This window comes from Rhinatrema bivittatum, chromosome 3 (assembly GCF_901001135.1).
Source record: "Rhinatrema bivittatum chromosome 3, aRhiBiv1.1, whole genome shotgun sequence".
In the NCBI taxonomy this organism is placed as follows: Eukaryota; Metazoa; Chordata; class Amphibia; order Gymnophiona; family Rhinatrematidae; genus Rhinatrema; species Rhinatrema bivittatum.
In genome coordinates this window covers 375,065,960-375,091,842 of record NC_042617.1, presented here as the reverse complement: position 1 = coordinate 375,091,842, position 25,883 = coordinate 375,065,960, and the positions used below count along the sequence as shown (strand labels likewise).

General features: G+C 48.3%; 1 protein-coding gene across 3 annotated transcripts in view; it reads left to right on the top strand.

Moving 5' to 3' along the window:
- Window positions 1-25,883, top strand: part of TTK (TTK protein kinase) — a 209,978-nt gene that overhangs the window by 84,283 nt on the left and 99,812 nt on the right. For 2 of the 3 annotated variants that reach the window (XM_029595554.1, XM_029595555.1), the window contains exons 12-13: window positions 9,040-9,173; window positions 24,648-24,849. In XM_029595554.1, coding sequence (XP_029451414.1) covers window positions 9,040-9,173; window positions 24,648-24,849 — 336 coding nt within the window. The remainder of the gene's footprint in view (window positions 1-9,039; window positions 9,174-24,647; window positions 24,850-25,883) is intronic. The other variant, XM_029595556.1, reaches the window with a different exon arrangement.

Genomic DNA, 25,883 nt, shown 5'->3' with positions numbered 1-25,883 from the left:
AGATTCGATTTCCCAACAAATTTTTCCTCATCCAAACAGACATTCAGGTAGCTATGTTGTACATCAACAAGCAAGGAGCAATGAAATTGTACCTTCGGTGGCAGAAAACTGTGTGGATATGTCACCAGGCTATTCCTCACAGAATGGTCCTTGAAGCAACATATTTATTTATTATTTATTTAGGGCTTTTTTTATACCGACATTCATGATACCAATCATATCGGTTTACAAGAAACAATGGTGCAAAAACATTAACATCAACATGAACAATAGGCGAAGAGAGAACAAGTGAACAAAAGTTACAATAAAACAGGGGCACATGAACTGGGAGGAGGAAGAGCCAGAGACATGGCTAACTCAGAAATAAATAATATCTAGTCAAATATTCAGGATTATAATAAAACATGTATTCAGGACTGGATTATTTCAAATATGTAAATATCTTATACTCAGGGCTGTAATAATATCATATGTTCCTGACTAAATAGTGTCAGTTCATAAAACTCGGGACTAATTAATGTATAGTCAGAAGCCAAGTCAGGGATGTGGTACGTCGACTGGAGAACCATGGCGAGTTGTTATAGTTGGGGCGGTTATAGATCAGGGAAGGCTTGTAGAAATAGCCATGTCTTGAGTTTCTTTCTGAATGTCAGTATGCAAGGTTCTTGTCTAAGGTCTGGGGGCATGGAGTTCCAGATGGTTGGAGCCGCTGTCGAGAAGGCTCGATCTTTGGTGGATGAGAGATGTGTGGATTTGGCTGGGGGGGTGTAGCGAGCCCTTGTATGCTTCTCTGTATGCTTCTTCACTTGTGAAGAATTCTAAAGTTTACTGGGAGCCAATGCAAGTTTTTTTAGGATGGGTGTAATGTGGTCTCTTCTGTTGGAGTTTGTTAGAATTCTAGCGGCCGAATTTTGTAGCATCTGAAGCGGTTTGGTGGAAGAGGCGGGAAGGCCTAGCAGAATGGAATTGCAGTAATCTAATTTGGAGAATATAATGGCCTAGAGTACCGATCTGAAGTCTTGAAAGTACAGTAGCGGTTTGACTCTTTTTAGTACCTGAAGTTTGAAGAAGCAGTCTTTGGTTGTGTTGGTGATGAACCTTTTTAGATTATCAATTATAACTCCGAGGTCTCTTGCTTGGCTGACCAGGGTGTTTGTGTGACTTGAATGAATGTTATCATTGTGGTTGAGAGATATAAGGAGCATTTCTGTCTTAGACGTGTTAAGAACAAGGTTTAAGGTGGTAAGGAGGTCGTTGATATCTTGGAGGCACTTGTCCCAGAACTTCAGTGTTTTTGTGAGGGATTCAGTTATTGGGATCAGGATTTGGACATCGTCGGTGTAGAGATAGTGTTTGAGTTTAAGATTCGTAAGCAGCTGGCAAAGGGGAAGAAGGTATAGGTTGAATAGTGTAGGAGACAGAGAGGAGCCCTGTGGAACACTTCTAGTGGTGTTGATGAGCGGAGATTCCTTATTATTAATCTTTACTTTGTAGCCTCTGTTCGTGAGAAAGGAGTCGAAACATTTGAAGGCCGTACCTGTTATCCCGATGTCCGAAAGTCGTTTAAGGTGCGTGGAGTGATTCACCGTGTCGAATGCTGCCGAGATGTCGAGGAGTATTAGAAGGAAGGAGTGACCGGAGTCCATACCCATGATGAGATGATCTGTGAGGGAGATGAGGGATTCGGTGCTTAGAGCTTTGAGAAATCCATATTGCGATGAGTGGAGGATGTTGTGATCTTCCAGGTATTCTGATAATTGGTTGTTAACTATTTTTTCTATGATCTTTGCCAGAAAAGGTAGGTTGGAAATGGGGCAGAAGTTGTTGAGTTCTCTAGGATTTAGATTTGCTTTCTTCAGAAGGGGTTTGAGGGTGGCAATTTTTGGGACGTCCGGGAAGATTCCTTGAGATAGTGAGCAGTTTATGATGTCGGCTAGGTACTTGGAGATGGAGTCAGGCACAGATAGAAGAAGCTTGGTTGGGATTTGGTCGAGAGGGTGGTGGCAGGGTTTCATTTTCTTTATTCATTTTCTTTATAAGGGATTCAATTTCCAGAGCAGAGGTGAGCTCAAATGAATCCAGTGAGGGTCCGGAATTTGAGAGGGGGGGGGGCTGGAGATGTGAGTGGAAGTGGAATTGACAGACAGGAGAGTTAGTAAATTAGAAATTTTGTTGTGGAAAAAAATTGCCAATTCGTTTGCTTTTGCTTGCGCTTGTTCATCTGGGATGCATGGGGTAGCGGTTTTAGTGAGCTCTGATACATAGGAGAATAGGGCCTTAGGATCAAAGACGAGGTCATGTATTCTGTGACCGTAGAAGTCTTTTTTTTCGCTCGGTGAGTGGCGTTTCTGTATATGTGTAGGGTTGATTTGTATGCATTCAGTGTGCTCTGGCACGGGGTCTTGCGCCATTTGTTTTCTCTTTGTCTGAGGATTCGTTTAAGTTCTCTGAGTTCATCAGAGAACCATGGTTGTTTCCTGTTAGGCGTCTGTTTGATTCTTCTAGCTGCCCGAGGGCATACTTTGTTCGCTATTGATTCGGTGATATTAAGCCATGAGCGGAGTGCCGAGTTAGGGTCAGAGACTTCTAGTTTGTGTAGTTCCTTTGTTAGATGCTCGCTGAGGACTTCTGAGGAGCAAGATCTCCTGTAGTGAACTGTAGATTGAGTGGGTTGTGCTTTGGGGTTTTCCTTGCTTGTGAGGGTGATGGTAATCAGCGAGTGGTCAGACCAGGGAACTGGTGTGCATTCCAGGGGGTAGAAGGTGAAAAACTGGAGTTGATGAAGATGAGGTCAAGTATATGCCCTGCTTTATGGGTGGGCTTGTTGATGATTTGTGTGAAGCCCATGGCCTTGAGAGAGGTGAGGAATGCTTCGCAGTTAGTAGAGAGCGGGGATGAATCGACATGGAGGTTGAAGTCCCCTAATATCAGAGCGGGGGCATCTAGGTTGACATGCTTGGCTATGATTTCAACTATGGGGGAGGCGTCTGTGTCCAGGAGACCAGGTGGGGTGTAGATAAGGAGGATTTGTAGATGGTCGGATTTAAACAGGCCTAGTTCTAATTTAGAGGCTGTCTTAATTGGTTGAAGGGTAAGCCTGAGTTCCTTTTTGGCCGCAAGGAGCAAGCCACCGCCTCTTTTTTTTTCTGTCTGGGAAGAGAGTAGATGTCGTATTGATGGGAAGGTAGTTGGTTTGTCAGGGCTGCATCTGTTGGTTTAAGCCAGGTTTCTGTTATGGCGCAGATGTCTGGGTTTGCGTCTAGGAGATACTCATTTAGAATGTGTGATTTTTTTGTGATCGATTGAGCGTTGAAAAGAGATACTGAGAGTAGTGCAAGACCCAGTAGTTGGGTGAGAGGCGAGACCATGATCGGGATAAGGGATCTAGTGGTGCGTGTCCAGAGTAATGTGAGAGATTTTTCCCTGGTAAGGGTGCTGTGGTGGAGGATGGGGATCCGGTGGATGAACTGGATGTCGTTTTGGACAGACTAAGTCTAGTCCTGGAACCCCATCAAATGGTGCCTGGAAAATGAGTAGTAGACCAGATATTCCATGGGTGGAGCACACCCGTGGTAGCTCTGTTTACATCTCCTCTGAGCAAAAGGGTCGCTGATCTTCTGATACGAGAGGAGCGTGCAGCAACTAGCCTCAGATATCCTCACCTTGTATGAGTCAGGGCTTTCTGTAAGAATATTCTCCAATTCCTCTGGTCATAGGATCTTAGGGAAAGTCATAAGAGACTAAGGAAACTAGTCCTACCACTTTTTGATTATTGCAATAGGGTATTGATGAGAGTTATGGGGAAGATTTGCAAGAAGATGCAAAATATGGCAGTCAGATTGATTTTTGCTGTGTGTGGGGAAAGCCCTAGATCCTTTCTTCTGTTTCATACAAAAACTGAGTACCTTTCATGTCTGAGTAGGGTTTAAGAATCAACTCTGTGCATTTGGTACTTACTTCCACCACCATGTAAAAAGTAAATCCATCTTTTACAGTCATTAGTTGTCTGGTTTATGTGGGCCTTGCTTCAGTGGAAGCCTCCCGTCCAGCTATCTGCTATGTCATGAGACCTTAATGTGGCGCTCATTCAGTTGATGAAAGCCCTTTTCGAGCCTCTGGACACTCTTGAGTAGAAGTAGCTGACCTGAAAGAAACAGAGAAGTGACAGCAGAAGAAGACCAAACGGCCCATCCAGTCTGCCCAGCAAGCTTTCACACCTATTTGTTTTCATAATCTGTTACTCTGACCGCTGAGGTCAGGGCCCTTATTGGTAACTTTTTGGTTACAATTATCTTCCACCCCCACCATCGATGCAGACAGCAGTGCTGGAGCTGCATCTAAGTGAAGTATCTAGCTAATTGGTTTGGGGTAGTAACCGCCGTAATAAGCAAGCTACTCCCGTTTGTTTACCCTGCATGTGCAATTCAGCCATTTTTGGTTGTCTGAATAAAAATCCTCTTTGCTTCAGCAACAGAAGGAATTAAGTAGTGAGCTGCACTGGATACTTATTCCAAGTCAAGTATCAGGCTTATTTGATTTGGGGTAGTAACCGCCATAACAAGCCAGCTACTCCCATGCTTATTTGTTTACCCAGACTATATAATTCATTCCTTGTTGGTTGATGCTGAATATAAATCATCTTTTCTTCATTTTCCCTGCCGTTGAAGGAGAGAGCTATGCTGGATGTGCATTGAAATTGAAGTATCAGGCTTATTTGATTTGGGGTAGTAACCGCCGTAACAAGCCAGCTACTCCCTTGCTTTTTTGTGGATGCAAATCCTTTTTTTCCACATTTCCTCTTGCCGTTGAAGCATGGAGCAATATTGGAGTCGCATTAACTGTGTGTATGTTTATTGAATAAGGATATTAATCTCCAGGTAGTAGCCGTCATTCCCACAAGCAAGCCACCCCTTGCCTCTTCTCTTCATTCACATCCTCTAGACTTTATGGATCCACAGTGTTTATACCAGGTTATATTTTTTGTGACAACTTTGGTACCCAGAGTCAGTGAGCTCCAAGCCCTTCTTATGCAGGGTTTTCCCACAGTATGGTTGTTCTATGCATGCATCCTAAGTCTTTGCTTACAGTTGTGTCTGATTCCACAAAGTTGAAGGGACATTGCAGTTTAGATTGCAAGGGAGCCATAGTCTTCTATCTTAGTCAGACTTTACAGATTTTTGTTTCATTTGACACCAATAAGTCTGGAATCACCATAGCCAAGCGTTCTACTTCTGTTTGGATAGCAGGTTCTGTTTCCTGTTACGCCCAGACAGGCCTGGATCTGAGTCATGTCAAGATTTAGAGCCATGGTGGCATCAGTAGTTCACCTGAGATCTGCCTCTATTGAGATCTGCAAAGCTGTAATGTAGAGTTGTTGCCACATTTTCATATCTTGCTATTTTTTTTTACTTTTTATTTAAATAGAATGTATAATACAACCAATGCTGTATAAGATGTACAGTAAAGAATATCTTGCCAAGAGCAAGAAATGCTGAAAGCACCTAGGCAACATTATGAATATCAAACAATCTATCAACATATTCCCCAGGATTTCCCCCAAATCTTATCAAACATTGCCCCATTGTTCTTAAGCTTGAATGTCTGCTTCTTTATCAGTTCCACTTCATGCATCTGTTTTTCCAATGCACAAAGGGGCTTTCTAAAAAGTGGCTATTGTAAATCTAGCTGCTCTTTAATAGACCACAAAACTTTTGGGTACATATTCAAAGATTACATCCTCCCACCATTCCAAAAGAGAGAGCAGGTCTCAAACGCATAGAAATCTCAAGGATAGCATCAATACTGGCCCCAACCTGTGTCCAACTACCATATATGAAAATAGGATTCCTCTTTTCCACACTCGCCAACAAAGACTAGAAGAGGCTGGAGAAAACTTAAGGAACAAAGGAGATATCTATAGGTCCTGCATAACTATTTATACGTTGATTCTGTCCTTTGACTGCAAATCGATGCGTTTTGAGCAGACCTCTATAAAAGTTTCCAATCAGTGGCTCCTAACGACAAACTGAAGGTACTCATTCTCCTAGGACAAGCAGGATGGTAGTCGTCTCAGATGGGTGACATCATCAGATGGAGGCCGGCATGGAAAACTTTTGTCAAAGTTTCTAGGGCCCTGCACTGGCCCAGATAAGTCTGGTTCCCACTCCTCCAAGACCTGTTGATCCGAGATCCTATCAGTCTGGGGACTGCATCTGATCCGAACCTCTGGGCATTAGCCTTAATGGCCTGGAGGTTGAGTGCCTAGTCTTTCAGTCCCTGGACCTACCTGACGACGTGTCTCAGGTGCTGGTTGCTTTCAGGAAGCCTTCCATGAGGAAGTCTTATTGATTGAAGTGGAGAAACCTTTCCATCTGGTGCGAGGGACATGGCTTAGATCCATTCACCTGCCCCATTCCAAGATTCTTGGACTATTTGTGGCACCTCTCAGAGGATGGGCTTAAAACCACCTCAGTCAGGGTCCATCTGAGTGCCATCAGTGCTTACCATCGAGGTGTCATTGGCATGCCCATCTCTGTTCAGCCCATAGTAGGTTGCTTTATGCGGGGCCTGCTTCAGTTGAACCCCCCCCCCCTCCTGTTGTGTCCTGGGACCTCAGTGTTGTGTTAGCTCAGCTCATGTATCCTTCCTTTGAGCCTATGCGCTTCTGCAATCTGAAGTGCCTCACTTGGAACGTTCTGTTCCTGGTAGTGATCACCTCAGCTTGCAGGGTTAGTGAGCTTCAGGCCTTGGTTACCTACCCGTCCTATACGAAATTCTTTCATGAGCGGGTGGTCCTCGGTACACATCTCAAGTTCCTGCCTAAGGTGGTGACCGATTTCCACCTGAATCAGTCCATTGTTTTACCCACCTTCTTCCCGAGGCCCCATTCACACCAGGGTGAATGGGCTCTTCACATGGACTGCAAGAGGGTCTTAGCCTTCTATTTAGAACGCACAGGAGGCCACAGGTAATTTACTCAGTTCTTCATCTGTTTTGGCAAAACCGACTCTGTCCAATTGGCTAGCAGATTCTATATCCTTCTGCTATGCCCAAGCGGGTCTTCAGCTGGGAGGCTGGGTCAAAGCTCACTCTGTGAGGGCTATGGCAGCATCTGTGGCCCACTTACGGGCAGTTCCTGTTGCCAAAATCTGCAGGGCTGTGACCTGGAGCTTTCTGCTCACGTTCGCGGTCCACTACTGCTTGGACAAGGATGGTCGGCAAGATAGTAGTAGCTTCGGCCAATCTGTCCTTCACAACCTCTTCCAGTCTTAAACCCAACTCTTCCTACATAAGGCCCTTTATTTGGGACCAGGTTGTCCCCCCGTTTCTCCCAACCGCACCGTAGATGTTTTGGTGCCGCCTGGCACCTGCTTTTCAGTGTAGGTTGGTCATATGTTTCCGGGAACAGCCTGTAGCTTGATATTCATCCATCTGTGAGGACTGCCATCCTGCTTGTCCTAGGAGAAAGCAGAGTTGCTTACCTATAACAGGTGTTATCCTAGGACAGCAGGATGTTAGTCCTCAGGAAACCCATCCGCCTCCTCGCGGAGTTGGGGTTTCCCTGCGTTTTGTTTTATTTTTCGCTCGTGAATTCTAATTTACGAGACTGAAGGGGGACCCCATGTGAATGTGCAGATAGTGGCATGCTGGACATGTTCTCTGCTGGGCTCCATCTGATGATGTCATCCATCTGAGAGGACTAACATCCTGCCCTCCTAGGTAAACACCTATTACAGGTAAGCAACTCTGCTTTCCATTGATCTATTTAAGATGTAAGATGTGCCTTCTTAACTCTGAATGATAACCTAATGAAGTAAGGAAACTAACCTACCTACCTCCTCCGCAAGCATGAAAACCACTTCCAAACATGAGGGAACCTTTCGGCTCCAGCATGCTCCTTCCTATCTGATCCATACTCTGTCATTCCACAGCTGACTTAAGTATCTTAAACCAGCATTCCACTAATCTTCCAAATCCGTCCTAAATGTGAATATGGATATCCCAGGATTATCGTTCAGTAAAGATAAAGGAGACAACCCCTCACCCGAAATTCCAGTTCCCATACAAAAAAAACCTTCCAAGTCTGCATTGTATGAACTGAAATAGAATTTGATTGATATACCTGCCGAATATGCGATGAGATGGACAGCAAAATCAAATGGAGCTGTAAATCTTTCGCTATTCTAGCCTTCAAAAACAGCTTTGTCAATTTGTAATTCCTACCAAGACAGTCCTTCAGACAGTCTAGCCATGATACCCAAAAGTAATCCAATAAATTAGGGACTGCCATGCCACCATTCAATTTAGAATGCCACAGTGTGCTGACCTTTATTCCTAGGGACTTAACCTTGCCATATAAACCTAGAAATAACCGTATTAAGTAAAGGACAAAGAGAAGAATATGCTGAAAGATATTTGTCTAGGTAATATATTCATCTTTGATTGCAATCCTGCTGGCTCAAACATATCTCTCCATTCCCTCAAATCAGGTTGCATTATCGTGCTACTTTTTGACAGGGCTCTTGACATAATAGTTTTGGCCAGTCTGTCCCATATAATCTTTTTTAAAAAATTTTTTTTTTGAGGAGGGGTGTGAATCCAACTCCATCTTTTCTAGAGCTAGTTATTTTGGTTCCAGACTGCCACCAAAAAGTCTTGCTCATTGACATTGTTTTGGAGTAAGTTTTCCCTAATTTGTTTGGGGCAGCCTGTAGCTTAGGATTCCCCATATGTGGGACTACCAAACTGCTTGCCCTCAGAAAAAAAAAATAGCTTCTTGTAGCAGGTGTTATCAGAAGATAGCTGGATGTCAGCTCTCCAAAACTCTCCCGACCTTCCCTTGAGTTGGTTTCTCCAAGCTTTAGCTTCTTCAAGGACTGAAGGGCCCTGCCTGGGATGCGGGGGTGGGTGGTCAGAGCTGTACATGCCTCTGTTTCATGTCATTCTTCATCTGATGTCACTCATGTGTGAGGACTGAAATCATACTCTCCTTGGAGAACACCTGCTACAGGTAAGTAACTATTCTATGTTCCGATTTAGGGAAAGCGTACCAGTTTTGAGCCACCTGTTCTTCCCATTTCAAAAAGAGTAACGCCGCCTGGGACAGCTCCTGCAAGAGAGGATCGTATGCTTGCATGTGAAACACCCAGTAACAACACAATTAGCATGTCCTGGTAATGTATTTACTTTTTGTTTGTTTAAATGAAAGAGTGTTTCTCCTTCCTTATCAGTTTTAATTTCTTTACTGCTTGATAAGTTTCCCAAAGTAGCATTTGTGTAAATTCTTTGCATAGTCTGTAAATGGAAAAATTCTTTCAGATTTGATTACTTGCCTTCTCAATCTCCAGTGCATTGTTAAGGTCAGGTACAGTAGATACAGTATTTCCCTATCCCCAGAGAGTTTATAATCCTAAATTCCCTGTACGTACCAGGATCAGTCCAGGACACCTGGGTTGTGACTCCGCACCAGTAGATGGAGACAGACTAAAACTTGTGGGCGGAGCATATATGCCCCTGTACCAGTCACAGCCCCTCAGTCTTACTCTGTCTCCAGTAGGTGGTGCAGGTCCGGTCACAGCCCTGTCGGGCCTGATTCTGGTTGTTAGTCAGGTTCGCTTTTGGGTTTTTATTTTCTGCTTGGTTTTTTCTGCAAATTGGGGTTTTGTTTAATTTGGTTAGTTTTAGTCCCGGTTGCCCTGCCTCCCTGGGGAGTTGAGAGGTCCTGAGGGGACTACCCTCCCCAGGTTGAGGCCGCTGCTAGGGTTGAGGACCCGGCTGGTCTAGTAGCAGCGTCAGGGGTGACACCGGGGAGCCCGGTTCACTCACCCCTGCAGGACATAGGGCTTTTCAGTACCAGGGACAGCGTTTTTCTCTGTAAAAAAAAAAAAAAAAAGTGTTTGACTTTTGTTTCTGTCGGCTTTCCGTTGCCTAGCGTTGCGCTCCGTCCCGCTTGGGGGGGGGCGTCGTCGGCAGGGGGGAGGTCGCCGTTTTCGCCGCGGTGATTTTTTTCTTTTTCCTCAGCGCCCCTCAGTGTTTTTTCGGCGCGTCCTTGGTTTCCCGCGGTTTTTGCGATGCCGCGCGGCTCGCAGTGCAGGGCCTGCGTCTCTCCCAGGACGGCCTTTGCTCGGCCTGCGTCCCGGGAGACGAGGGATCGTCGGCGGCACCTCGGGGGGCCCGTTCCCGGGTCGCGCGATCGCCGTCGCAGGGGGGGGGGGTCCTCCTGATAGGCCTCCTGACCCGTTCCCGGTCAGCGCGGGAGTGGCGGCCATTTTGTCCACCGGCCGGGTAGTTTCGCGGGAAACGGTGGGGGCCTCGGTTTTACCTCCTACGCTTTCCCTGCAGCGGGGTGTGGCGGGGGAGGTCCCCTCGGAGGGGCCCCAGTCCCGGGGGACGTCTGGATGCGATTCCTCGGATTCGGGCGAATTCTTGGAGGATTTGGCGCTTTTGCTGCGCAAAGTTCTCCGTTATAAGCGCGGCAAGCGCAGACGGGGGGACGCCTCGCGCTCGAGGGTCCACCGGTCCCCGCCGCAGAAGAAGACGGCCAGGAGGGTGGCGAAGATCACCCAGAGCGCGGCCCGGGGCAAGCGGCTTCCCCGAGGGGTGCCGCAGGACTCGGATTCCGAAGATACCTCCGGGGCGGACACAGAGGCCTCCGAGGAGCCCCTGCCGGGGGCCGGAACGGCAGCAGCAGATGGCTCGGCGCAGCCAAGTTCAGGTAAAGGAGCGCAGGCCGTCGATGGGGATGACCCCAAGGTGGTGCGTCTGTTCCGCAGAGAGGAACTGTCGCCACTCATTCCGGCCATTCTCCAGGAGCTGGGGATTGAAGCTCCTCCGGTGGTGGTCCGCCAGGAGGCAAATATGGATCCCGTGCTGCTTAGGCTCACAGGGCCGGCGGTCGCCTTTCCTTTTCATTTTTCGTCCACGGATATCCTCTTCAAGGAATGGGATACTCCGGAGTTAGGTCTGAAAGTCAGCAAGGCCATGGACAAACTTTACCCTTTGCCGGAGGACGCGCTAGAGCTCCTCCGACTCCCAAAGGTGGATTCAGCGGTGTCCGCTGTCACGAAGAGGTCTACCATCCCGGTCACGGGAGCGACAGCCCTCCGGGATATTCAAGACCGGAAGTTGGAGGTTCAACTCAAAAAGATTTTTGAGGTTTCTGCCCTAGGGGTGCGCGCCGCCATTTGCACAAATTTTGCCATGCGTGCTAGTCTGCGCTGGGCTCAGGTCCTGCAGGCGAATGCGGGTCTCTCTTCCGAGGAGGCTTCCCAAGCAGACAGATTGGAGGCGGCTATTGCCTATGGAGCTGATGCACTCCATGATCTTTTGCGCACCTCAGCTAGGTCCATGGTGGCAGCGGTGTCGGCACGTCGTCTCCTTTGGCTGCGCAATTGGGCAGCGGATGGCTCTTCCAAGGCTCACCTCGGGGCTTTGCCTTTTAAGGGGAAATTGCTGTTTGGCAAGGAGTTGGACGATTTGATGGTTTCCCTTGGAGAGAACCGAGCGTTTAAGCTGCCGGAGGATAGGGCCCGGTCCAGATCTTCCTTTTCAGGCAGAGCCCGGTTCCGGGGACCCAGGAAGTCAAGGCCGCAAAGATCCTCTGGACCCTCGTATAGACCGTCTTCCTCTCGGAACCCCCAGTGGCAGCAGTCCTTTCGGGGCAAACGTTTTGGCCGACAAGGAGGGGCCCCGTCGGGTGCGGGCTCCAAGCCTTCGCAATGAAGTTCGGCCGGCCCATCCCTCGTCGCGTCCTCGGCCCGTTGTTCCAAACGTGGGGGCGCGTCTATCCTTATTCCTCGAGGAATGGGCCAGCGTGACGTCGGATCAGTGGGTCCTCGACGTGATAAAACACGGCTACGAGTTAGATTTTGCTCGCATCCCAACGGACAAATTCCTGGTCTCACCCTGCAAGGATCCCAAGAAGAAGGTGGCGGTGCTAGATACCATCCAAAGACTAGAAAGCTTGGGAGCCATCTCTCCGGTTCCGGCCGATCAGTACGGCAAGGGCCGTTACTCCATTTACGTCATAGTCCCCAAGAAAGACGGCACTTTCCGCCCAATTCTGGATCTGAAAGGAGTCAACAGATGCCTTCAGGTCCCTCACTTCAAGATGGAGACCATTCGTTCGGTGATCGCGGCTGTGCGTCCCGGCGAATTCCTGGCGTCCCTAGATCTCACAGAAGCATACCTTCATGTGGGCATCCATCCAGCGTTTCAGCGGTTCCTGCGGTTTTGCATTCTGGGCAGTCACTTCCAGTTCCGGGCACTCCCGTTCGGCCTGGCGACAGCGCCTCGGACATTCACGAAAGTGATGGTGGTCGTGGCGGCGCAGTTGCGTCGGGAAGGACTGCTGGTTCACCCTTACCTCGACGATTGGCTGATCCGGGCGAAGTCTCAGAGTCTGTGTCGGCAGGCGGTGTCCAGGGTGTTGCAGCTCTTGCAGTCCCTGGGCTGGGTGGTCAACTACAGCAAGAGTCATCTCGAACCCTCCCAGTCCTTGGAGTATCTTAGAGCCCTTTTCGACACGAAGCGAGGCAAGGTGGTTCTCTCTCAGGCACGAATGTGCAAACTGCAGTCTCAGGTGCTGCGTCTTTTGTCGCTACACCGGCCACGAGTCTGCGATTACCTGACTGTTCTGGGGTCTATGGCATCCACGCTGGCGTTAGTCCCTTGGGCGTTCGCTCATCTACGACCGCTGCAGTCCTCATTGCTTTCCCGCTGGAAACCGGTTTCCGAAGATTTCTATCTACCTCTACCTCTCGAGGGTCAGGCGCGATCCAGCCTGAGCTGGTGGCTGGATTCCAAGCATCTCTCCTGTGGAGTGTCCCTTCTGGTGCCCAACTGGACGGTGGTGACCACGGATGCCAGTCTTTCCGGCTGGGGGGCAGTTTGCCAAGGGAAGTCGGTTCAGGGTCTGTGGTCAGTCGCAGACCCGGTGGTCTATCAACCGGCTGGAGACCAGAGCGGTTCGTCTGGCGCTGCAAGTTTTTCTACCCCAGTGCGCGGACAGGCGGTCCGGGTGTTGTCGGACAACGCTACCACCGTGGCTTACATCAATCGCCAGGGCGGGACAAGAAGTCCTCTAGTGGCGGAGGAGGCGCGGCTCTTGATGCTCTGGGCAGAGCGGCATCTCAGCCATCTCGCTGCGTCCCACATAGCAGGGGTCGACAACGTCCAGGCGGATTTTCTCAGCCGTCACCACCTGGATCCCGGAGAGTGGGAGCTGGCGGACGAGGCGTTTCTCTTCATCTGCAGGACTTGGGGAACGCCCCACATGGATCTGATGGCCACGTGGCACAACGCAAAGGCTCCGAGATTTTACAGTCGACGTCGCGAAAGAGGAGCAGAGGGAGTCGACGCGTTGGTGCTTCCCTGGCCGGCGGATGTGCTACTGTATGTGTTACCGCCGTGGCCCATGATCGGCAAGATCCTGCGGCGCATAGAATTGCACCCGTCCAACGTGATCATGGTGGCGCCAGAGTGGCCACGCCGTCCGTGGTTTGCGGACCTGGTCCAGTTGTCGGTGGCCGCACCTCTTCGCCTACAGGGGTTCGCGGGGCTCCTTCGTCAGGGCCCCGTCTGTTTGGAGGATGCGGCTCACTTCTGTCTCGCGGCATGGCTTTTGAGAGGTATCGGTTGAAGAGAAAAGGCTACTCGGATGCGGTCGTTGCTACGTTGCTGAGATCCAGAAAACAGTCTACGTCCCTAGCTTATGTTCGGGTCTGGGTAGTTTTTGAGGAATGGTGCGTGGAGCGGGGTCTGGATCCCACTTCCGCTTCAATTTCCGATATTTTGGCTTTTCTCCAGGCGGGGCTCGCCAAAGGTTTGGCGTGCAATTCCCTTCGGGTCCAAGTGGCGGCGCTTGGGTGTTTGCGTGGTAAGGTCCAGGGGGTCTCTCTGGCTCTCCACCCGGATATCTCCTGTTTTCTTCGGGGGGCTAAACACCTCCGTCCTCCTTTGCGGCTCCCTTGCCCGTCCTGGAACCTCAACTGGGTGCTCTCAGCCTTAGGCTCTGCGCCGTTTGAGCCCCTGAAACGTTCTACGCTCAAGGATCTCACGTTGAAAACCGTATTCCTGGTGGCGATTGCGTCGGCTCGCCGTGTTTCGGAATTACAGGCGCTGTCCTGTAGGGAGCCCTTCTTGCGCATTTCCGATTCGGGGGTTTCCTTGCGGACGGTTCCCTCCTTCCTTCCTAAAGTCGTGTCGGCTTTCCATTTGAATCAATCGATTGAACTTCCCGCTTTCGCGGTTGGGGGGTCTTTGGACCCGAAATCGAGAGAATTGCGAAAGCTAGATGTGCGGAGGTCCCTTCTTCGCTATCTCGAGGTCACTAATCCGTTTCGGGTGACGGATCATCTGTTTGTGTTGACTTCGGGTCCAAAGAAAGGTTCTGCGGCGTCCCGCACGACAATTGCCCGTTGGCTCAAGGAAGCCATTGGTTCCGCGTACATTCTGCGCGGAAAATCACCGCCGATGGGTCTTCGGGCTCATTCAACGCGGTCTCACGCTGCGTCTTGGGCGGAATCTTCTCAGGTGTCGCCTCAAGAGATTTGCAGGGCGGCTACCTGGAAGTCGTTGCATACCTTCATTAAGCATTACCGGTTGGATGTTCAGGCTACTGATGCTGGGGGATTTGGAGAGAGGGTACTCCGAGCGGGACTCTCTGCTTCCCACCCTCGGTAAGTTAGCTCTGGTACATCCCAGGTGTCCTGGACTGATCCTGGTACGTATAGGGAAAGGAAAATTAGTTTCTTACCTGATAATTTTCGTTCCTGTAGTACCAAGGATCAGTCCAGGATCCCGCCCGCAGTGCTGCGCTATAGTAACGGAGAGTCCGCTCATTATTGTTTCTTTCAGTACGCTGACCCTTGTTTATTCGCTCTCCCGGTTGGGGAGTCTGGTTCCTGTAGGGGTGTTGGATTTCTTTCGTTTCCCTACCAAGTTTGTATGGTTAGTTATGGTTGCCTTATGGCTTTTGTCTACTTTGACATTACGTATGACTGAGGGGCTGTGACTGGTACAGGGGCATATATGCTCCGCCCACAAGTTTTAGTCTGTCTCCATCTACTGGTGCGGAGTCACAACCCAGGTGTCCTGGACTGATCCTTGGTACTACAGGAACGAAAATTATCAGGTAAGAAACTAATTTTCCTTTGTGAGACAATGAAGAGTGAAGTGACTTAACCAAGGTCACAGAGTGTCAACGTGGGAGAAACCCTGGCTTCCTCTGTTTTCAGCCTTCTTCTCTAACCCCTAAGCCGTTACTCTGCTCCTGGGTAGAGTAGGCCAAGCATGATAAAACATTTCACTTGTGTCTGTGAAACATCAGTTTCCTAGCATGTAACCAGATGGACTCAGGACCAATGGGTATTGTGCTCTCCTGATAGCAGATGGGAGACTGAGTCAGATTTCAAAGCTGACGTCAGCCTACATATACCCGTGTAGCGTGCTTAGCTCTTCAGTATTTCTCCGTCTCCATAGCAGATGCGGACACTATCCTAAACAAGAATAGTGTAACATTTACAGCAAAAAAGAAGAGAAAATTTACCTTAAGAAGAGAGACCCGCTTCTCCTGCGGTGAAACCTAACTGTCCTTCCCCCAGTTGAGACTTTCCTGAGGTGATTTTGATATCCCTCAGAGGTGAGCCTTGGTCTGACGGTCGATTCCCGGAGTGGACTCAGCCCTCAGGGTGGCTAAAAAGCAGCGAGTGCAGATTTGAGCGCGGTGGTGAAGGTATTTCCTCCCCCCCCCCCCCCTGCAGCTGGAGACTGCCCGAAACGCGACCGGTAAGCGCCGAGACCAGGTCGAGGGGGGAAAATAGTGCTTTACTACTAAGTCTCTGGTCTCCAAGGCTTGAATAGCTGTGCCGTCCTCCCTCTGACGAGGCTTTTAAAATCCGATTGAGCAGCCCTCCTTGGGCAGGCCCCAATTCGGTACGAGTGTCCACACATGTGGAGACCCTCTGAGGGTGCTGTCAGCGCCATTTCCCCCCCTCGACCGGCGGTACACGCAGGGTAGGCCGGAGGCCCAAAGCGCCTAACTTAAATGCTTATCTTACGGGGTAGTGCACAGCGGCGGGCACATCTGGGTTGTATGCACAGCGACGCACACAACTAGGTTGCATGCACAACAGAGCGCACTTCGTGCACATAACTTCCACGCTTCCGATACACACAACTAAGTGCATCCGCTTGCATAACTCCATGCACGTCGAGTTTTTAAGAACTACATGTGCGCAAACAATGGAACCGCCATCCAAGAAAGCCAAAGGACCCTTCCTTTGCCCAGCCTGCCAATTGAGAGCCGCGCAGCCCGAATTAGAATCCCTCCTGTGCCAGCAATGTGAGCAGACACTAGGGGAACCAAAACAAGAACCCCTACAGCCAGGAGAGGGATCCGGAACCACTGATGGCACCCCGGACCTGAATATCTTCATCTCGGAGCCCCCAAGGGAAGTCTTGCCTAACAAATCTGCTTCATTTTTTTGAAAATGTGAATAAAGGTGAACTGGTAGATGTGTAGTGTGTATATGTGTGTATATATATATATATATATATATATATATTGAAAAAACACTGGTCCAAGTACAGATCCCTGAGGCACTCCACTGTTTACCCTTTTCCACTGAGAAAATTGACCATTTAATCCTACTCTGTTTCCTGTCTTTTAAACAGAAAGGACATCGCCTCCTATCCCATGACTTTTTAGTTTTCTTAGAAGCCTCTCATGAGGGACTTTGTCAAACGCCTTCTGAAAATCCAAATACACTACACATCTACCAGTTCACCTTTATTCACATTTTCAAAAAAATGAAGCAGATTTGTTAGGCAAGACTTCCCTTGGGTAAATCCATGTTGACTGTGTTCCATTAAACCATGTCTGTCTATATTCTCTACGATTTTGATCTTGAGATTAGTTTCCACTATTTTTCCCGGCACTGAAGTTACCCGGATCGCCCCTGGTGCCTTTTAGACTTCAAGCTTGCGGTCCTGCAGATATATATATATATATGTGTGTGTGTGTGTGTATATATGTATATGTTAATATATATATATTATATATATATATGATCTGGAAAGGAATACGATGAGTGAGGTTATCAGATTTGAGGATGATACAAAATTATTCAGAGTAGTTAAATCACAAGCGGATTGTGATACATTACAGGAGGACTTTGCAAGACTGGAAGATTGGGCATCCAAATGGCAGATGAAATTTAATGTGGACAAGTGCAAGGTGTTGCATATAGGGAAAAATAACCCTTGCTGTAGTTACACGATGTTAGGTTCCATATTAGGAACTACCATCCAGGAAAAAGATCTAGGCATCATAGTGGATAATACTTTAAAATTGTTGGCTCAGTGTGCTGCAGCAGTCAAAAACGCAAACAGAATGTTAGGAATTATTAGGAAGGGGAATGGTTAATAAAACGGAAAATGTCATAATGCCTTTATATTGCTCCATGGTGAGACCGCACCTTGAATACTGTGTACAATTCTGGTCGTCGCATCTCAAAAAAGATATAGTTGCGATGGAGAAGGTACAGAGAAGGGCAACTAAAATGATAAAGGGGTTGGAACAGCTTCCCTATGAGGAAAGGCTGAAGAGGTTAGGGCTGTTCAGCTTGGAGAAGAGACAGCTGAGGGAGGATATGATAGAGGTCTTTAAGATCATGAGAGGTCTTGAACGAGTAGATGTGAATTGGTTATTTACACTTTTGAATAATAGAAGGACTAGGGGGCATTCTAAGAAGTTAGCAAGTAACACATTTAAGACTAATCAGAGAAAATTCTTTTTCACTCAATGCACAATAAAGCTCTGGAATTTGTTGCCAGAGGATGTGGTTAGTGCAGTTAGTGTAGCTGGGTTCAAAAAAGGTTTGGATAAGTTCTTGGAGGAGAAGTCCATTAACTGCTATTAATTAAGTTGACTTAGAAAATAGCCACTGCTATTACTAGCAACAGTAATATGGAATAGACTTAGTTTTTGGGTACTTGCCAGGTTTTTGTGGCCTGGTTTGGCCTCTGTTGGAAACAGGATGCTGGGCTTGATGGACCCTTGGTCTGACCCAGTATGGCAATTTCTTTCTTTCTTTCTTTCTTTCTTTCTTTCTTTCTTTATTTATTTAAGTTTTTATATACCAACATTCAAGACGATAGTCCCATCATGCTGGTTCACAAGAAACAGGAGTGCAAATTATAATAAACTTATCAACGTGAACAATAGTGCAGAAAAAGCAGTTACATGTAACAAGGAAATATAGAACTTGGAGTAAGAAGGAAAATGAAGATCATATAATTACATATAATAACATTGTAAGAGGTGGCTATTAATGATATTGTGGCGATGTGTGTTGATAGTTGGGAGTTAAATAATGACCTCAAATTGATTTTTGAGGTGTCTGCTCTGGGGGTCCGGGCGACCGCCTGCAGCTCTCTCATGCAGAGGGCAGGGCTCCGCTGGGTCCAACAAATGCTCAGTGCCCAGGATTTACCACCTGAGGAAGCTCAGCGCCTAGAAGCAGTCATTGCGTATGGGGCGGATGCCCTATATGATCTTCTGCTTGTTCTTGCCAGATCCATGGTTTCCGTGGTCTCAGCTAGGCGGCTGCTTTGGCTTCGCAATTGGTCGGCGGATTTGTCTTCCAAGTCGCAATTCTCTTCAAGGGGAAATTGCTATTTGGTGAGGATTTGGAACAACTGACCAAACCCTCGGGGAAAACAAAGTCTATAAGCTACCTCAGACTTTCAGGACCTTCAGCTCTTCGAGAACTCGCTTCAGAGGACAACGTAGGTTTCGTCAGACAATGCCGCCAGCACAGGGACCACCATCCTCGCGCTCGCAGTCCTGGTCTCATTCCTTTTGAGGCCGGAGAGCAGTCCGTGACAACCTTCCTCAAGGGGCATTTTCCAAGTCTTCCCAATGAAAGCTTGCCGACCCACTCCTCCATTCCCAGGATAGGCGGACGCCTGTCTCTTTTTTTTTTTACAGGGAGTGGGTCAAGCTCATGTCAGATCAATGGGTCTTAGATATTCTAACACACGGCTACGCTTTAGAATTTGCTTGGCCCCTGCGAGACAGGTTCTTCTCCCCCTGCGGAAGCCCTCAGAAGCAGGCTATGGTCCAACAGACGCTCGACTGCCTCATGGCTTTCGGGGCCATCCTACCAGTGCCATTGGAACAAGGATTAGGCCATTATTCCATCTACTTCGTAGTCCCCAATAAGGAAGGTTCCTTCCGTCCCATCCTGCACCTCAAGATGGTCAACAAGGCACTAAAGATGCCTCACTTTCGTATGGAGACCTTACGATCAGTAGTGGCGGCGGTACACCGGGGAGAGTTCCTGGCCTCCTTGGACCTGACAGAGGCTTATTTCCACATTCCCATCCTCAAGGTACATCAAGTTTTTTCTGCATTTCAAGGTCCTCTGTTAACATTTCCAGTTCCAGGCCCTACCTTTCGGGTTGGCGACAGCCCCCCACACCTTCACCAAGGTGTGATGGTTGTAGTGGCAGCTGCTCTACGGAGGGAAGGAATCTTAGTCCATCCCTACCTGGATGACTGGCTCATCCGGGCGAAGTCAGAAGACCTTTGTCATCAAGCGGTGGAATGAGTTCTCAACCTTCTCTGCTCCCTAGGATGGGTCGTCAATTTGACAAAGAGCAACCTTACTCCTTCTCAAACACTAGACTTCTTAGGAGCATGCTTCGATACCAACGTGGGAAAAGTCTACCTCCGCCAGGATCAGGCTCGGTCTCTCATAACGCAGGTCCACCGTTTTCGGAGCCTCCACTATCACACAGCATGGGACGAACTTCAGGTCCTCGGCACGATGGCTTCTACTATAGATTTAGTGCCATGGGTTTTTGCGCATATGCATCCCCTACAGAGAGTGTTACTGTGCCACTTGGAACCCAGTGTCTCAGGATTTTCAAGCCCTCTTGCCATTGCCAGACCTCGCCAGACACAGCTTGACCTGGTGGCTCAGCCTCGACTACTTGATGAAGGGAGTGGATCTGGAGGTTCCGCAATGGGTGATCGTCACCATGTATGCAAGCCTGTCCAGCTGGGGAACGGTGTGTCAGCTGCAGTTGCCTCAGGGACGATGTTAGTCTGTCCAATCCTTATGGCCGATCAACCGACTGGAGACCAGAGCAGTCCGTCTGCCATTGCAGCGATTCCTCCCTTTGGTTCGTCATCAGGCAGTGCGGATTCTCTCAGACAATGCAACTACGGTGGCATATATCAATCGCCAAGGGGTGACGAAGAGCCAGCATGTCACGCGGGAGGTAGACAAGCTGATGGCGTGGACAGAGCTTCACCTTTCTTGCCTCTCAGCTTCCCACATAGTGGGAGTGGACAACATTCAGGCTGACTTTCTAAGCCGGCAACGCATAGATCCAGACGAGTGGGAGCTCTGCGAAGAAGTGGTGGCGCTCCTCTTCAACAGATGGGGGACTCCACATCTGGACCTGATGGCGACCTTCCGGAACGCGAAGGTTCTGTGCTTCTTCAGCCAACGAAGGGAACACTGCGCAGAGGGCGTAGATGCTCTCGTCCTTCCATGGCCGAGAAATCTCCTTCTCTGTCTTCCCGCCATGGCCCCTGGTGGGCAAGGTGCTGCGCAGAATAGAGATTCATCAAGGACCAGTAACTCTGGTGGCCCCGGAATGGCCACGAAGACCATGGTTTGCAGACCTAGTCAACCTAGTAGTCGACGGCCCCCTCCACCAAGGGCATCTATCGAACCTTCTATAGCAAGGCCCAGTATTTTTCAACTGGGCAGATAGCTTCTGTCTTGTGGCTTGGCTTTTGAACGGCGGAGGTTGAGGAGGCGAGGCTACCCTGAAGAGGTCATTTCCACGCTCCTCCGGGCATGAAAGACATCCACTTCCATCTCCTATATCCAGGTCTCGAAAGTGTTTGAGTCCTGGTGAGCTTCGATGGATATCCCTCCACGTCTCGCTTCCATTGCTCATATTTTATCTTTCCTACAGAGCGGTCTGGGCAAGGGCTTGGTATATAATTCCTTAAGAGTTCAAGTGGCAGCGCTGGAGCACTGGTCTGTCATCAGGAGGCAGCTCCTCTTTCTACTCATCCGGATATTGTCTGATTTTTTAAGAGGAGTAAAGCATGTCAAGCCACCGGTTCACTCCTTATGCCCTTCGTGGAGTCTCAACTTGGTCCTTCGAGTCCTCACCGGACCGCCTTTTGAACCCTTGAGGGGCGCAAATCTCAAGGATCTCACCATGAAGGCTGCCTTCCTCATGGCCATCTGTTCTGCGCACAGGATCTCGGAGTTACAGGCTCTATCCTGTAGAGAACCTTTCCTCCGTTTTTCGGACTCTGGAGTGTCCTTGTCTACAGTTCCATCCTTCTTGCCTAAGGTTGTTTCACCATTTCACATGAATCAGTCTGTGGAACTTCCATCCTTCGCCGCCGAGGAGTGTCATGAACTTCGGCGACTTGATGTCAAGCGAGTGCTTATTCGTTATTTGGAGGTCACCAGTGAGTTTTGTTTATCAGACCATCTCTTTGTTCTGTGGAGCGGTCCCAGATGAGGGCACCAGGCTTCTAAAACTACTATTGCGCGCTGGTTGAAGGATGCTATTGCTTCAGCGTACATTGGGGTCAGATGTAGTCCTCCAGACGGCATCAAGTCTCATTTGCTTCGAGCTCAGGCAGCCTCCTGGGCCGTGAGTAGCTCTGTCTCGCCACAGGAGATATACAGACAGCTATCTGGAAATCGTTGCATACCTTTGCAAGGCACTATCGCTTGAATCTTCAACCTCCTGATTTGGGCTCTTTTGGCGACCAGGTTATTCGTGCTGGGCTATCCGGGGCCCCCACCCTACTTAGGGAAGCTTTGGTACATCCCATTGTCTGGACTGATCTGGGTACATACAGGAAAAGAAAATTATTCCTTACCTGCTAATTTTCATTCCTGTAGTACCATGGATCAGCCCAGACGCCCACCCTCAGAATCGTAGGTTTGGGATAGCGGCGCTCCTTAACGTAGGTTTATATACTTCACTGCTGTTACTACTGTTAATGCCAGGTGGTTCCCGTTGCAAGTTTTTGCACTTTGGCATGTTTGCTCTTACTATTTCTTTATTACACTGTTGGTACGTTCAGTGCTTACTTATACTGTTCATACGTTCCGTACTTTATTACGGTTTCTTATAGGCGCGTACGCAGGCAGCTTATAAAATTTTTTGGCACATGCTCGCCCAACTTGCGCACATATCTCTTGGCTTTGACATGCTCAGGGCTTTTAAAATTCTTTATGAACACACTATTCTGAACTCCCACATGGGGGAGCTACAACACATGCTAGCTATTGTTTCCTCCCTTCCAATAAATGAATCATTCCTTCTAGTAGAGATCTGGGAGGATCTCTACACTTACTGCCTCCCTCCCAAATTAGTAGGGCTTTGGTACTTTCCATTTTTCTCTACTTGTGTAGCAGGGTGATGAGAGGAGAAATGTTCTTACCTGTTAATTTCCTTTCCTTGAATCCTGCTACACTAGCCCAGGACCTGTCTGAGAAGTTAGGCCTTAAGGCAGGTGAGGAAGAGTTCTTTCACATGGCTTAAATGTACCTATTCAGAGATATCTTGCTATGTTTAAGCATTCTTTTCTTGTTCTTATACATGTTTTTGTCTTCTGTCTCCTGATAAATGGACAGGTAGTTCTCCATGTGGAACCGGTTTTGAACTTTTCAAGATTATATTCACAATATTTTGGGTTACATTTGGTGCTTTATTAGAATACTGTTTTGTTTTGTGAATTCCCCCGCCCCAGGCTACACCACATGTAAGTAGCTATCATGATGTCATAGAGAAAGATGTGTTCTTTGCCTCCATTTCCTTGTAGGGTGGCATAAGCCACTTATCTGGATTGGTGTAACAGGATTCAAGGAAAGGAAAGGAAATTAACAGAATAGAAAATGTCTCCATTTTCCTCATATCAGATCCAACCGTTCTAAGTGGATTACAAATACACATCAACAAATATTTAAAGCATGTAAGGCATACATAACCAATGTGTGGTGAGCAATTGTTGCCCTTATCAACTGCAGCTCTTTGGCCCATCTATTAAAAGTAATCCGTCTGCCAAAAGAAACTAATCATATTTTTGGCTCCTGTGTGAAATATTTTTTTCATGAGGAGCTCCCCAAGCTACTTTAAAACAGGATTTAAATAAACATCTGAGATGAACTGATCTGAACCTTAGACACACCTCATACCCTATTTATTATAAGGGGGAGTTTGAGTGTATCTTCTACCTGGAAAGGATGCTGAGATTGTCTGAGAACAATCGGGCCGATACAGTAAAGTGCGCCCGTGGTTACACAGTTTTTAACCCGCTTTGGACGCACGTTTTGGACACGTAAGGCATACCTGCGATTCAGTATCTGCTTTTGCGCGTCCTTACCGCTTGCCGAAAAGGACGCGTATCCCTTTCCGCCCACTGCATGTATATGACATGTTAATGATCGGATTAGCTATTCCCTCCAATACAGTAACGTGCGCCCAAATTTATTGCCCTGTTAACCAGCTTATTTACCGCGTCTTTAACCTGAATATTTACCAAGTACCCTGTCCCTGGCGTTAGAAGGGAGCTGCGCCAGGCTAGGGTTAAACTGTAAGTCTGAGGCTCCGGACATGGACGCCTCTACGGACACCTGAGAGATGGGCGTCCGCTAGGCGTCCTGAGGCTCCGGGGTCCAGCGGAGACATGGACGCCTATACGGAGCCTTCCTCCTGCGTTAGAATAAGGCTGTAGTAGACGCTGAAATAAGAACGCATAGCTGAGTTGAGAATGCAAACTTGAGAATACAGTGTTGCAGATCCATGTATGAACTGTTAAATTATTTTTATGTGCTGCCAGTCAAACTGTACACCAGAGAATCCACAGTATGGCATATCCATGTATGTACTGGGAAACTTGGACGTCCGGCCGGGCGCTCAAAGCAGCGGGGCCTACAGGCGGGAAGGTCCTTGAACGGAAGCCGCGACTTCGGCCGTCCAAGGTTGCGGCGTCTGTTCATGGACCTTCCCGCCTGTATCCGGGCGTCCATGATCGGAGGCACCGCTGCCTTGAGCGCCCAGCCGGACATCTAAAGTCCCGGCTTGGACGTCCGGCCGGGCGCTCAAGACAGCGGGGTCTGTAGAAAAGAACCATCCACTTACTTGGTGGAAATACATTTCAAATGACAGGTACCAGCGCACCCTGAATGCTGTATAGGCGTTGCATACCGCTCTATACAGTAAAATGGATTGCGAACGCCTACTGCTTCATTGACGCGCTTTGGACGCCGCTTGGATTTGCATCTAATTTGAATACTGAATCGAGCGGTATGTGAACCAAAATATGCGCATGGCAAACAAGCGGGCACCCGGCACTGCCGCACTGTTTCTTATGCGTCCTTACTTTATGGGCCCGAATGTGATAATCTAGCAATCAGCACTGTGTGTGTTCAGTGAGGGCAATATGAGGTGAGACTTTAGCTTAATGGCAGTTGTATTGCAAGAGAGAAGACAACTTCAGGTTGTGCAGTTCTTACTTTGCAGAATCAAATTTAGTACAGGTTGAGTGAAAAAGCTTTAAAATGACTAGTGGTTGCATTTTATTTCTTTTTTAGTTTTCGAACTCCTGTGACCAAGAGTGAATTTGCACCCATATCAAAAGTTTCCACACCCTACAGCCTTCTTTCAGGTTACCAACATCAGCCAGAAACTCCAGCAACTCCATTCCAAAGACCTACTTGTTTGCAGGTACAGAAATCGCATCATTCTCCAAAATCAGGAAAGAAAAGCACTGGCCCTACCCACCCACAACAGATAGTAAGTAGAATAGGTTTCTTCTTAGTGTTAACCATTTGGTTCCTAGGTATTACCAAACAATAGCACTCTAAACTTAAAACACTTCCCCCCCCCCCGCCCTTTGTTCCCAGCCTGTGGACAAGGAACTACTCTTGGCAGTGTGGCTGTGGAATGATAAACTTGAGTACTATCAGGCTTTCCCCGTTCAAATTGGTTTCATGAAAAGTAGCACTCATACTTTTCTTGCAGAAAGAATGCCTAAAAAGTAATAAAACACCTTATGGTCCTGGTCATGTTGTTTGGTCTCATCTTTTTTTTGTCCCCACCATCACCACGTATGATCTAAACAATTTTTTTTTTTACATTTTAGTTTGAGAGATATATATGTATGTTTTGGATTTCTAATTCTCTCTATTCCTACCTCTTATATGGTTAATACTGGAGAATGGTGGGGAGGAGAATTATATACAAATTAAGATTTCCTAGCACGTAGCAGATGGACTCAGGACCAATGGGTATAGTGTACTCCTGATAGCAGTTGGAGATGGATCAGATTTCAATCTGACGTCAGCCTCTAGTACATATACACCTGCAGGAAGTGCAGCTCTTCAGTATTTTCCGTCTCCATAGCAGTTAGGGACTATCTGCACGCTCTCAAAGCGTTAGAACAAATTCAACGGAGAAAACCCAAATTCGGAAGAAAACCTACTCTGAAGACGAGCCTCGCTCTCCTGCGGTGATACCCTCTGGTCCCTCCCCCAGTGAGAATTCCAGAGGTGATTTCCGTGGTCCATCTGAGGTAAGCCTTGGTCCGGCGGCTGATTCGCAGCGAGGACCTAGCCCCTGATCTCGGGCGCGGCCGAGAGGCAGCGGGTGCACCCTCGAGCGCGACGGTGAAGGTATTTGCCCTCTCCCCCCGCAGCCGGAGACCGCCCGGAACGAAACCGTGAAGCGCCGAAGACAAGGTAAGGTAGAAATCTTCAGCATAGACTCCGGTCTCTGAGGTTTGAGGAGTTGCACAGGGCGCCGGCCGGGACCAGTGCTGCCGGGTTGAT